The sequence below is a fragment of the Anguilla anguilla genome, chromosome 7 (genome assembly GCF_013347855.1).
Source record: "Anguilla anguilla isolate fAngAng1 chromosome 7, fAngAng1.pri, whole genome shotgun sequence".
Classification (NCBI taxonomy): Eukaryota; Metazoa; Chordata; class Actinopteri; order Anguilliformes; family Anguillidae; genus Anguilla; species Anguilla anguilla.
The window spans coordinates 13964335-13978323 of record NC_049207.1 but is presented as its reverse complement, the minus strand read 5'-3'; the positions used below and the strand labels follow the sequence as shown (position 1 = coordinate 13978323).

At 41.4% G+C, this 13989-nt stretch overlaps 1 protein-coding gene across 2 annotated transcripts in view; it reads right to left on the bottom strand.

The window, feature by feature from the left end:
- The window catches only part of lrriq1 (leucine-rich repeats and IQ motif containing 1), a 36936-nt gene extending 27305 nt beyond the window's left edge, over positions 1-9631 (bottom strand). For both annotated transcript variants that reach the window (XM_035427230.1, XM_035427231.1), the window contains exons 1-14: positions 9015-9631; positions 8520-8622; positions 8276-8382; positions 8037-8145; positions 7471-7682; positions 7236-7313; positions 5647-7131; positions 4053-4853; positions 3304-3456; positions 2875-3025; positions 2319-2512; positions 1058-1185; positions 909-982; positions 482-575 (exon numbers count right to left, since the gene is read on the bottom strand). In XM_035427230.1, the coding sequence (XP_035283121.1) occupies positions 482-575; positions 909-982; positions 1058-1185; positions 2319-2512; positions 2875-3025; positions 3304-3456; positions 4053-4853; positions 5647-7131; positions 7236-7313; positions 7471-7682; positions 8037-8145; positions 8276-8382; positions 8520-8622; positions 9015-9137 (3812 nt within the window). In that variant the 5' untranslated portion in view covers positions 9138-9631. The remainder of the gene's footprint in view (positions 1-481; positions 576-908; positions 983-1057; positions 1186-2318; positions 2513-2874; positions 3026-3303; positions 3457-4052; positions 4854-5646; positions 7132-7235; positions 7314-7470; positions 7683-8036; positions 8146-8275; positions 8383-8519; positions 8623-9014) is intronic.
- Positions 9632-13989: the final 4358 nt, after the last annotated feature.

The following is a 13989-nucleotide window of genomic DNA, read 5'->3' as shown; positions in this document are numbered from 1 at the left end:
ATCCTGCAGGGCTCCATATGGTGCATGTGGCAATCTGGTCGGGGAACATTAGACACAGACACACCCACCGGCCCACAGATGTGGGCAGGAAGCTCTGTATTAAAAAGGAATGTTTATTCTGCCTTCCACGCCTAATTCACCTCTAGCAAACCGCCCGCTGGGTATGACCGCTATATTCTGTGACAAGCATAAGACAGCGGAGGCATTCTCTGCTACTTTCTTTATGCAATTTCTGATCAGGAAAACTCAGATAAACCTTAAATAAATGCTAAATGTGTCATTATACACCAGACTAAAGCAGTCATTTTTTTTTTTTTATTCAACACTAGTGCCTAAGAATAGCTCAAAATTTATTGTAGTCTTTCTGAATCTTAGGTCTGATATCTCTGTATTGTGTATAAAAATGGGGGAGAACTTTAAGGCGTTGAGTTTTATGTCAGCTGCGATGTACACTGCTTGACAGATAAGGTGTATTCTTTACCTCCAGTTGCTTTCCTGTTGAAACGGATTTCCAGAAAGGTTAATCTCTTGGAGCTGTGAACATCCCTTTAGACTGTGACAAACATTTTCCAGTTCTACAAAACAGTAAGAGCAAACACAGATGCTCGATTATTTGCCCTGACTGATAACACTGATTCATTTGGGAACACAAAAATGTAGTTATTTGTGACACAAAATTAAAAATCTCCAGGTTTGGCATATTATCATGCCTTCACAATCAGATTGTTACAGAGATTCATGCTTCAATCATTTTTGGAAACCTCAAAGAAAGGAAAAGGAATTTCATTTTAGGGAAATCTACAAATCAATTACAAACTGTAAGATAGTAACAGTTTTTAAGGCTTAACCTGGTAAAGCAACATTAAAGCTGAACTGTTCAGTAAAATACAGTTCAGTACTAACATTACCTGAAAGGCAGTTGTGGCTAATATCCAGTCTTTCCAGAGACACGCAGTCGGACAGAGGAGGCAGATGGGTAATGCTGAAAAACACAATAAAAACGGTCAGGCATGCACGCCCCGAGCCCACAGCTGCGATGACATCACTCATAGACTACCTGTTCTTAGACGCAGAAATGAGCTGCAGCAGAGGAAGCCAGCAGACCGACAGGCTGTCCAGAGATGAGACAATGTTGTCATCCAGATACAGCTCCTTCATCAGGACGTGGTTCTTCAGACTGGGGGGCTGCAGGAAACGGAAACATAATCACTTCAAAATCACAGGACAGCTATCATTAGATCATAGTGTATGACTTTAACATACAGCATGCTCCATTATCACAAGGTGAACACAACTACCATTCCGTTTATTATAATATAAAACAGTGCACACTGTTACCACATAGTGTAGTTTATTATCATACCACACACAATAATCTGTTTTCACACAGAGTATTCAGTTACCACACAGTAAAACTGCACAGTATTCTCCATTATGGCTCAGCATACTCCATTATCACACAGTGCACTCATCTAAGCAATATGATCCAAGCCAAGTAGATGCTTAGATTGGACAACACTGGTTGTGACTCATGGCTGACTCAGGAGGTGACTAAAAGGTACCAGCGACACTCAAATTGTCATCCAGGGAAAGGGAAACAATTCGTGCTTCATAACCTGGGCTCCTTTACATCAAATAACCTGCTCCTGTGGATTTATGGAGCAACCATTTACACGCTGCAGTAGAACCTGGGGTGAACTGTGAGCTCAGAGCCAGCTAGGGACGGTTATTGTGTTTTCATAAAAGACGCAGAATTGGTGAGGATCCATTGAGCAACAGTCTGTGGATGTGCAGGTGTCGTCTGACTATCCAGTTAAAATTGAACTGCTTCCAGTGGTAAGAAACACATTACATGTGTGCTATTCAAGACAACAAAGTACAGTTGGTTTTGTTTCATTATGCTACTCTCTCATAAACTTGCTCCCAACTCTTGACCAGTGAGACTTGTTTCCAGTGTTTTTATCAATGGGAATTGTGACTCATTTCCATTTCTTACCACATTTTTTTTCAATTAATAATTAACAAAGAATGAACACAACCTATTGTGTAATGCGATTGTGTAATAAGGATCATGAAAGATGCAATTGCTCTTGCCACTTGTTTGTTCATACCCAGTTAGGTTGATCAGTCTGTCCCAACCTGAGGTTTGTACTGTACCACATATGGAGATCATTTTTAAAAACTGTGTGAAAAGCAACCTAAAGCATTAAAGAAATAAGCTTACTGTGAGTTGAAAAAATGATGTCTCATTCTGGAATTTGAGGAAGGAGAGACGATTTTAAGCGATATACAAAAACTGAGCAGTGTGAATGGATTACCTCTGTGAGATTGTTGCCTTGCAGTTTCAGGGTGCTAAGGAGAGCACAGTTTTCTATGTCGCCCATGCTAGTGAGGTGGTTGTATCCACAATCGAGGTACAAGAGAGTGTACAATTCGCTCAGTCCTCTGGTACTGATCAGCTGGTTGTGGTCGATCAATAACCTCTGAAGTCTCTTTTGAGACTCCAAACCACCTAAAATGGGAAAATGGAAACAATAAATCAAAATAACAAAGTTACAAGTGAGCGGATAATATGACAGAAGGACCACGGGGAAACAATTGCCCTTTAATGTACTCAGCATTTCATTTCAGACCACTTGTGGGAAGCAATGATGCCTTAAATATTTTCCGTAGACTTCATATCCACACTGAAGGTTAAGTGCAGTTTAAATGTATTTAACCTCTCCTTTATGGGATATTTATTCATGATTTCACAAGCAGAGCATTTTTCACATGCCAAGCCTGCTTCCAGTGTCTCGCTCAAACACTGCCACCAAGTGGACGTGCTGGGTAACTGTCTGAAAACAGAAGGCGGTCCGCGTTTTGGGCACTCACCGAGGCGAGAGATGCGGTTATGAGACAGCTCCAGGACGTCCAGGTTAACGGCGTCCTCCAGCCCATGGATCGACGTCAGCTGGTTCCGACTCAGAAGCAGGACCTGTAGTTTGCTCAGATCCTTGCAGTTCACAAATTTGATCTCGTTTTCCTTCAAAACAGAAAAAAAGGCTTAGCAGATACCTTAATTCACATAATTACACATTATCCACTTGTACAGAAGCATATTTGCTTATGCATTCAGTGCCTTCCACACAAGCAAAACAGCAGTTAGGAAATGAACTCGCAACCTCCGGGTCACAGGCACAAGTTCTGAAACCCTGAACCACACTGCCACATAAAAGCGATCTCATGAATCAGCTTCCAGCAAGCACGCCCATTAAAAAACGCATGAAGCCGCTGCTCTGGAGGTCAGCGCTGTGTTTTCACCTGCAGGTCGATGTGCCGGAGACCCCTGCACCCACTGAGGCCCTCCAGGGCCAGCAGCCCGCACCGCCGCAGGCTCAAGGCCTGCAGTTTGGTGCACTCAGACAGGGTAGAAAGGCTGCAGCCGGGCAGGTCCTCAAGAGTGACTGTGGTGACCTGTGAGGGAGCAATGTCATATTCAACACTGAGTCAGTCAAATGTTACTTACCATATCTCATTTAGCATGATACCTTTAACAGTCATTTTTTTGCAGAGCATAACACTATTTGTCACTGCACAATGCAGGGAAAGGTACTGAAATACAGATCTATGTGTATACAAACATTTTAAAAAATAACACAATCAGACCAAAGAATTATACAGGACTGAACAGAGCAGCAGAACAAAACAATTGTAATGAACAAAATCAAATATTGAGCCAAAAAAAAAAAGCAAGACCAATTTCAATTTCAGTTTCAAAAGCACCAATAATGATTATACTATTTCATTATACTATTCATATAAAAGTAGCATCATGGTACTGAAATCCTACAGTCATTTACAGAGGATAATCAAAGCTAATGAACGTCATTATTTCCAATTAACTTTAGTTCAAGATTAATACCTTGCTTAGGTGAAATTAATAACTGCTTCAAGGTACAACAGATCTGAAAATTGAACTCTTAAGCAAGAGACTGTTTAATAACTACTACACCATGCTGTTGTTATGAGCAGAGGAGTGCTAAATGCTGGGTGTTTCTGGAGTTTCTAACCTGTTTGAGTGAGCTCCAGGCAGCGCTCTGCAGAATGGCGTCCATTCTCAGGGGGGGCAGAGCCTTCACCGAGCCCCTCCTGGCAGTCTTGGCGTGCGGCGCCTGCTTCCTCTTATTCAGCAGGGAGAGTTTGGTCCAGGGCACGCAGTCCTTCATCCACTCCAGACGCTTCCGCTCGGCGCCGTCGGGCAGACACATCAGGCTGGAGGAGGGTCTCTGACTGCCAGCCTCAGGAGGCTCTGAGACCCCTGCGCGGCTCCCCTCGGCTGGAGCCGGTTCTCCAGAGCTGGCCCCTGGGTCTGGAACGGGAGCCAGTTCTGCAGCTTTTACACCCGAGGGCCGTGGAAGCTGTCGATCCTCAGGGACCGGCTCTTTCTTTTCCTTTCGACTCTCCTCTCTTCTCGTCTCACTCTCTCCTTGCTCTCCGAGCTCTTTCGCTTCCCTCTCCTCCGACTCCCTCTGCCGCCTTCCCTCCTCTTCCTCCCTCCTACGCTCCGTCTCCAAGCGCTGCCGCTCTTCCTCCTCGGCAGCACATCTTTCCCGCTCCTCTTCCTCTTTTCTCCTCCTCTGTTCCGACGCTTTCTTCCGGGCCCTCTCCTCTTTCTCCTCCCTCTCTTGCTCCGTCTGCTGCTCCATGGTCTTCCTCCACTCGTCTCTCCTGTCATCCTGTGCGGCGGTGCTCTTCTTGCACACAAGGAAGGCTGGGTTGCTGTCCCTGGTCTCTGTGTGCTCAGCCAGTCCTCTCTGTCCAGCCTCTGCTGAGCCCTCCTCTGTATGCTCCAGCTGTCCAGCATTCAGTTCCTGACCATCAAGCAACCAGCATTAAAAATCATGTTGAATTTCATTAGAAAACATACAGCTTGAGCACATTATGTACATCAACTCATGTGATTTCAGTAGTGCTTTTACATTTTCTCCATGCCCTACAGCACTGCAGCACCCTACAGTAATACAGAATGTTCATGTCTTTTTTACCTTTATATTAAATTCCATATATTCTCTTTCCTCTAGATTTACAAATGCCCAGCAGTAATTTTATAAGTCAAGCTCACTGCGGCAACCTCCTCTGTCAATTAAGGAGAGCCTACAACTAGTACACGTGTCCTCCAAAGCACATGCTGCCAGCCATTTATTTTCACCAGGACACCAGCTGAGAAGTACAGGATTTCAGTTATTGTGCAACTAGCAGTAGGCACAAGCAGACTGCAAGCACCCCATCCACCAGAGGAGATGCTACTGAGCAGAGAGACACGGAATATCCTGCTGAGCACAACACTGCCTTCACTGGCAATCACTTTAGCCAATTATGTGCCACCTGGCAGAGCTGGCAAAATGTTAAGGGTTTGACTTTAACCTCAGGCATATAACTGCATAAAGAGGTGGTTACAAACACCACTCAACAGACACCAATTTTGCTTTTTTTAACCTTCATACATACCCTTTCACCAATGAATGTTGTCCTATTACTTACGGTATAGCACACCGTACAGAGGGTGTCGAGTGAGTTGTATATTTGCAAAGTAAAACAGCTGATATTAAGTACGTGCGTGACAGACAGTAAGTATCCAAACAGCTTGGCGTTTATTTGTTGTACCTCACTGTGGGAGTTCCAGGAAGCGGAGTCCGCAGCCGGAGGCGGCAAAGATTTTGCCGAGCCCCTCCTCACAATCGCGGTCTTTAGCACCGGCCTCCTCTTAGTCTGGGGGGAGGGCTTGGCCCAGGGAGTGAAGTCCTTCACCCACTCCACACACTTCTGCTCCGCACCGTCGGACAGAGGGGTGGAGGCGGAGGAGACCAGCCGCTCAGAGTCCTCCGCCCCAGCTTTGTCCGGACCGAGGAACGGCGGACCCTCACGCTGCTGCTGGCCTGCCTCCGCGGCATCTCCGCTGCTGACGGACGCGCGCATCTCATCGGGGCTGGAGCTGACTGAGGACCGGCTGGCTCGGTAAAAGCATTTCAGGCGCCAGTGGCACTGCTCTTCTTCCGATTGGTTCGCCTCGGAAACCGTGTCGCCGCTCTCCGGGCGCTTTCTGCCTCGTTCCAGTCCTTCGGAGGATGACATTGAGTTGGAAGCGTGAAACATCTCTTTTTCACTTTCAGCAGATAAACAGTATGGATTTTCTTTCTCTCCAGGGATCAGGATCTCTTCTTCCTCTTGACTCTCCTCCATACTGCTCCTTTCTCGCTCTTCCTCCTCTTGTTTTCGAAGTTCCTCTGCTTTCCTCTCTTCTATCTCCCTTTGCTGACGCTCTTCCTCCTCTATCCTTTGCTGCCTCTCCAGTTTTTCCTGCTTCCGAATTTCTTCCTCCTTCCTCTTCCTGGCCTCTTCCTCCTGTTTCTGTATGCGCTCCCTCTTCTGCTGATCTTCTTCCTCTTTTTTTCTCCTCTCTTCCTCCTCCCTTCTCTTCTCTTCCTCCAGTCTGATCCTTGCTTCCTCCTCTCTTCTCTTCTCTTCCTCCAGTCTGATCCTTGCTTCCTCCTTTCTTCTCTTCTCTTCCTCTAGTCTGATCCTTGCTTCCTCCTCTCTTCTCTTCTCTTCCTCCAGTCTGATCCTTGCTTCCTCCTCTCTTCTCTTCTCTTCCTCTAGTCTGATCCTTGCTTCCTCCTCTCTTCTCTTCGCTTCCTCTAGTCTGATCCTTGCTTCCTCCTCTCTTCTCTTCTTTTCCTCCAGTCTGATCCTGTCTTCTTCTTGTCTTTTCTTTTCTTCCTTCTGTCTGATCCTCTCTTCCTCTCGTCTCTTCTTCTCTTCCTTCCATCTAATCCTCTCTTCCTCCTTTCTCCTCTCTTCTTCCTCCCGTCTGATCTTCAGTTCCTCTAGTTTTTTCCTGATTTTTTCCTCCTTCTCTTTTCTCTCCTGCTCCAGTCGCAGCTGAACCTCTTTCTTCAGCCTCCTCTCCTCCCTCTTTTCACTCAGCGCCATGGCATTCTTGGTGCGTACCAGGAATGCTCGGACGCTGGCCTGGATTTTAGTGGCAGCTCTGCACTGTTTCTCCTCGATTTTTTTGCTCTGTTCAGCCTGCACTTCTTCGAAGGCTTGCCTCTCCTCCACCACGTGCTTCTGCAGGCCCGTAATCAGCTCCTGCTCATTAAAGCAATCAGCATTAACACGTGTGCCGTTGGGCAAAAGACAAGCAAAAGCTCTTGAATTTTATCAAACAGACCAAAGATAGCATGGTACCCCACCTGCTGTTTTGATAATTCCTTTGATATTCTACCATTTATTTTGCCGTCTTTGGAACCCAGTTCGAGGTGCTGATGAACCTGCAAAAATAACAAGGAAATTCTTATAATATGAAAGTTACTGGTGTTCACATCAACTTCCCATTCATTAAGGAGAGAAACCACATCTTGGAACTAAATAAGTAAGCACTTTTAAAAGGTACATGCAGAATCCATTATTATAAGATAGCTATCTCACCATGTTATCATATTCTATTCTTTTAAGCTCTTCTTCAAAGAATCTGTGCCTACGCATCCTCCTCTCCTCCTCTTCTTTACGTGCTTTCTGAAGACGCTCCTTCGTCACTTTGTGCTCTGCCAACCTTTCTTCCTCCTCTGTTTTCAGTCTTCTCTCCAAATTCATCAGTTCAGTCCTGAACTGCCGCTCAGTTTCTAAGTATTCATCAGAATCTGAATGTTGAAGAACAAATTCACAAATAATGATTATGTCTTTGGTGATAGGAAAATTCAGTCACTGAAAGCACATCATGATTTTACTCATTTTGGGGTTTATGAAGCCTCACATTTCTCTTCAATAAGCACAAGTAGTGAAGTGTGAAAATCAAAAAAATTGACAACAGTAATATCTAGAGGTCAGATCTGTAGCCAATAGACAAATTGTTTAGTCAAGAACATCACCTCATGATTTCTATGTAAATCAGGTCACAGTGAAAAAAAACTATATGCCAGATTTAATGAACTGTTGACCAAATACCAACTCACTTTTACTGTATGCACCAAATCGATGGAAAACATGCACAATACCTTCATCATTGTCTGGTACAAGCTCAGTTGTATTTCCTTTGGATGCAGTCTGTGCATCTTCTGTGCAGAGAACAGACTTTGATTCCTCTTCTTCAATTTCAGATATGACCTAAATGGAAGTTATTGACACTAGCTCTAATTAATGACTATATACAGCTATTGTGCATTAAGTCAGATAAATCTTTTGTATGTCGGAGAAAACCACAAATTTAACATCAGGTGATTGGTGATTGGCTTACTCGTTTTTTTAATGTGATGAGATCTTCCCCACACTCAGAAGCCAGCTCCTTTAAAAAGTCCTCACAATTATTTGGAGTCACTCCACGTATGCCATCTTTGACGGTACCTGAAAATTTAAAAACGTTTTTAAGACTCAATGAAGGCAAATACAGTTGGGGGCCTGTGAGCTTCCGTCATTAAAAAATATAAATGCACTAGAAGAAAAAAAACAGCAAGTCTTGAGTCACTGAATCTGCTACTTACTTTTTTCCTCAGGTTCTTCCATAAGCAGGCGTTCAATGGAATTCAATCTGTCTCTCTCCAGTTGAAAACATGAAAGCACTGACTCGGGTATCTCATGAATAACCTAAAAATTATGCAATATTTCATGTATTACTAAATATAAATAATAGCCATCCTTCAAGTTATTTTGGTCTTATTTTCAAAACAGAGAATTAAATGCAAATATGCTACGTTACCAACACACCCATTCCCGATATGAGGATGGCTGAGCTCGTGCTACTATAATATTACAGCAAATAATTACAATAATAATAAGAGAATGAGGAAGAAGAAAAGGAAGAAAAAGCAACACCGTCATCACCAGTGATTTGTAATTTAATAGCACAAGGTAGCAGCTTACCAATTAAATTAACGTTAATTAAATAGTTAGCCAATACCTTTCTTATATTATGGTGAACGGTGGTTACATTATGCTAAATAATACTAGCTAGTTGCTTGCATCAAAACACGGGTTACCTGGCCGCCATCAGAAAGGTCTTCAGCTTCAGAAGAGGTTTCAGATTCAGAGTCGACGTTGCTTTCATTAAGTTTGCTCAACTCCTGAGAAATGTCTTCTTCGATTAACTTATCGTCATCCATTCTCTTTTAGTTGTGGCTAAAATTACTGAACGTTGTAGAGGTGTGCAAAATAAGAAATAAAAAAACGAAAATAACGACGTGATAGATATATGAAAGGGGGTGTACAACACGAGTGAAAAAAAAAGACAAATCAACAGGTACAATTACAAAATATCTGGCTTGCTAGCTAGTTCTTGCCATTTGACAACCTGGGTAACTGGTAACAATGCAGCTAACTAGCTAGCCGCAAAACAACCTAGTCTAGTGCTATATCAGCAAAAATGAACATTGTGGATTCTGTTGCGACGAATGCAAGCAAACTCCTTAACGAGTTACATTAGGAATGATAATTAGCTAGCAAACAATGGGAAATGTAAAATAATAAACAGACTCAAAGAGTCGAACGTGAATTACGAACGTTAACATTAATGTTAATTTAGCTAGTAGTATCTGACACTTGTAGCCTACTTTCAATCCACTTCATAGCGCCCAAGTTGCTATAGAAACAGAAGCAGCATGTCACGGAGACTACGGATTGTAGGTAAGACCAAATCTGACAGTATGCAGAAGCGAATGTAAAATCATGAAAAGTCTATTTCAGTGATTCATTATTTATTTCCGTTTTATTTACAATAACAACATTTACACTACACTATCAAAAGATATATGTTAGCAATAAACAGGAGGTGAGGTGAGCTTTTTACGTGAAGCATTAGCTGAACTGTTGATAACGTAGCCACTGCTTTATAGCCTAATTCAGTGATGTTCAACAGGAATTCTGGTCATTTGGGGGTGATTAACTTCTACTTTAGGATAGGTACTTTAAATAATTAATTGTGCAAAAAGTAATGCTAAATAGACAAATATGATACATATTAACAAATAATATTGGCAATTATCAAACCAAAGGAGCATAACAGGCACTTGAGGGGCAGATGCTTGGGCACCCAGGGTACCTCAAAAATACTTATGTTGCAAAAAACTTTCTTAACACAACTATTCGAACTAAAATTAAAAGCAATGAGCAATGGGAAAAGCAAACTGGATTGGTAAAACGTAAATAGAGAGGACTTCTGTGAATCTGAATAGGGGAACTGCTAAAAAAATCAAAAATCAAAAACACCTTAACAATATCTGTGATTAATATTGGTGTTTTTTTGTTTTTTTCCTCAAAAGGGGACTGCTGCACAGACATCAGGATTCGTCTTGTACACTCTAGTCTCTATGGAAGACATCTGTAGTTACCTTAACAGTACCCTCTTGTGGAAACAATGGGTAAATCATGAACATGTCTTTTTTGTGCTGTCTAATCAGCGGCATAATTTCAATTGTGGGGGTTGAGGTGAATGGAGGTGTCTGATGGTCTTCCCCCAGGAAAGTTTTGCTGCTAATTTGATCCTGCATTTCAGTGGCTTCTGAGCGGCTATAAGTGACTAGATTAGAATAGATAAAATCAGATATAAATTGCTTTATATCTTACACACGCCACATATTTGTTCAGCCAAAATTTCACTTTTTCTTTCTTATCTGACCCCCCATAAATTATGCCTACGGTTATAATTCAGGGTGAGGGTGTGTAAATAAAATATAAAAAGATGATGTTTTCAAGTGTCTAGTGCAGACAGAAAGTTAGGAGTGCCCTCCCATTTTGAGTTAGTGGTATCTTAACTGTACACCTTTTAACACTGCAGCAATAAATGTCTCATAACCATGACAAGGTCAATGCTATGTAAAATAGACAAATTTATGCAGTTGGTGATCTGGTTTCCTACCAATGAGCTAGTAAATCATATCCTAAAATGTGAAAGGTCTTCACTAAAACAAAGAATCTTAAATTAATCTTTGCTGGGTGCTCACACAGCATATTTCATCACATTACTGTGTGTCTTTTCATATGGTAATGGAATTGATCAGTATTCCCGCAATCAGAAAGACTTTGCTCTGTATTCTGACTTGCAGACATTATAGTTTACTGAGACAATCGCAGAATTCAAAGGAGACAATACAGTGCTGCTGTGAAAATTTCCATCAAACCATGTGCTGTGATATTATTACAATAAGAGGGCTTGTTTCCCATAACCAGAAAACTCAATTGTGCATTTTCTTTCTTTTTAAAGAGCCAAAACAACCTTCTGACTTTTTCTCAATCATTGTCCCTATTGTTAATCAATGCCAATGAATTGTTATGAAATGTTGGCACTGACAGCAGTAAATGTTTGCTGTTCTGGGGGTGTATTCAATACTTGCTTTGTCAAAAGAAGCAAAGTAGTGAGTGAGAAAGACCATTTAGCAAACCAACTCTCCAAAGAGACATACTGTATATGTGTTACCAGACCTGTTTTTTAAAGGAACCACAACAACAACAACAATAATAATAATAATAATAATAATAATAATAATAATAATAATATAAAAGCCAATGTGTAACACAGGTCATTCTGTGTCAGTGCTCAGCCTCAGTCACCAACCAGGGGGACTTTTCTCTTTTCTTTGGGGCTGTTATTGAAGTCAGATGGGGACAGCCCCATTCACTCAAGTTGATAAGAAGCATTACCAAGTTCAATTGCTTTAAAAAGGCCCCATCAGCAAGGCTTGTCTGTTCCTATTAGCGGCAAACTGGCTCCGTCCTTTGTCAGTGGGCAAGGTGTCCAGATCTTTTGTTCCATGTTGGCTGAACGCAGACAGAGACCAGACAGACAGAGGCCGCAGATTTACGCAAAGATTACACCAACAATGGTGTCTCTGCTCCCAGCACTGTCCAAGTTTGGATAAGGCCTGTGTTTATACAGTCAAGGGTTTTCTGTAACTGCACTGTAGCCATTATCTGGCAAAACAGCTTCAAGCGTTTCATTAATAAAATATAGGAAATACAAGTTCATAATATTATCATGAACAGATTGGCCTCCAGCCATCAGGTAGACACTACTCTGCTACTAGCGCTTTATTTACAGCCCATGAATGCTAGTAAAAAATCTTTTTAATACATTTAATATTTAGTATAATTTAATAAAGCATCTGTTCTTTAGCCAACTGACGTCTTCTTTTGAAAAGAAACTAAAATAATAATATATTATTCTAGTTTCTTTTATTTTAATATATTATAATGTGTTTACAATAGGTAATTCAGGGAAAAAATTAATAATAGCCACAAAGTTACTACAAGCACACTATGCTACAAACAAAATTCCAGAAGAGATGAGAAAAAAGTTGTTAAAATATATCTGTCTGGAAAGGGTTACAAAGCCATTTTTAAGGCTCTAGGACTGAACCACAGTGAGAGCCATTATCTCCAAATGGAGAACACTTGGAACAGTGGTGAATCTTCCAGGGAGTGGCCAGCCTGCAATTCTCTAAGGGCACAGTGACAACTCATCCAGGAAGTTACAAAAGGTCCCAGAAGAGCATCCAAAGAACCGTATCCCGCCCAGCTGTGAGCTGAAGTGCAATTGGGTTATGCCTCACGACAATGATCCAAAATACAAAAGGAAGTCCATAGTTGAATGGCTGGATAGAAATAAAATAAAAATTTTGTAGTGGTCTAGCCAAAGTCCAATAGAGATGCAGTGGCAGGACCTGAAATGAGCAGTTCACTCTCCAAGACCTAACAATTTGCATGAATTAAAGCAGTTCTGCAAAAAAAGAGTTGACTAAAATTCCTCCACAGCGATGTGAAAGACTTGATATCAAAATACAGGAAGCGTTTGGTTGCAGTTAAAGGTGGTGCAACTAGTTATTATAGTTTAAGAGGTAAATTACTTTTTCAGATATAAAATATGAAAAATGGGAGTATGGGGCAGATACAGTATGAGCTTAGCAGCCTGATATACAGTAAGTATATACGCCTTTGAATCAATACCTTTGAATAGTGCAAGCTTTCTGTTTGAGATTTTTTACAGGGTCCAAAAAGCAAGTTGGCCACCAGCAGTTTGTGTGTCAGCTTTGATGCACACTCTCCATGCACCATGAACATTCCCTTCTCACACTTTCTCCTGGAATGAAAATGTGTGGGTGTGTGGATGACTTCAGGGAGCTAATGAACCCAAATCCTTCAAAGAGCCACTCAGTCTTGTCTTCTGGCCACATGATTCACAGGAGCCTCGTGACACTTACGATTTCCAGAGAAAACCGTTTGAGGCCACACTGTGCATAATCCTCTTCTTGTCAGACAATGCAAGCCAGCTACAGGGAGAACCCTGGTTAACCCTTAACTTCCATTCCACAGATAGCCACTGCTTCTCAGCTGCTGTCAAAATGGGAGACAAGGACAAGTTGGTGAATAAAAAGTAATTTAAAAGCAAATCTGAAACTAACTTCTGTAAGAGAGAATTATACTGTCAAGTCAGATTATGTGAAGACTAATTTGAATGTCAGAACAGTGGACTTAATACATATAAAGCAAATAGTTTTTTCCTCTATACATCAAAGTGACCAAAGGTTAAGCCTTTGGATTTTTATTAAAATCTCTTTGACTACTGGTCATGTTTTTAATAAAACCTTTCTGATCACTTGTCAAGTTTTTAATTGAAACAATCTTGATAACTGGTCAGGTTCTTAATTGAATTAAAACTTGGTTCGTATGGCATGTCTCTGTAAACATTCCAAACCTCTCACCCTTAATTGAAAAAATAATAATTATGATTCATACTTAATGCATATTTTAATGCACATAACGCTGATCTTTACAATCATATTTACATACATTAAAGATAAATTAAAATATGCTTCATTGTATTATTCTAAATCTGTACAGTACATAACTAAAGATTGTTGTGAAAAACTACATGTATGCTGATACAGAATTCAGAATGCTGAGTTCTTGAGAATGTTCAAAGAATCATGGGTTTCATGGTGTTCTATAGCAAAATGAGATGAT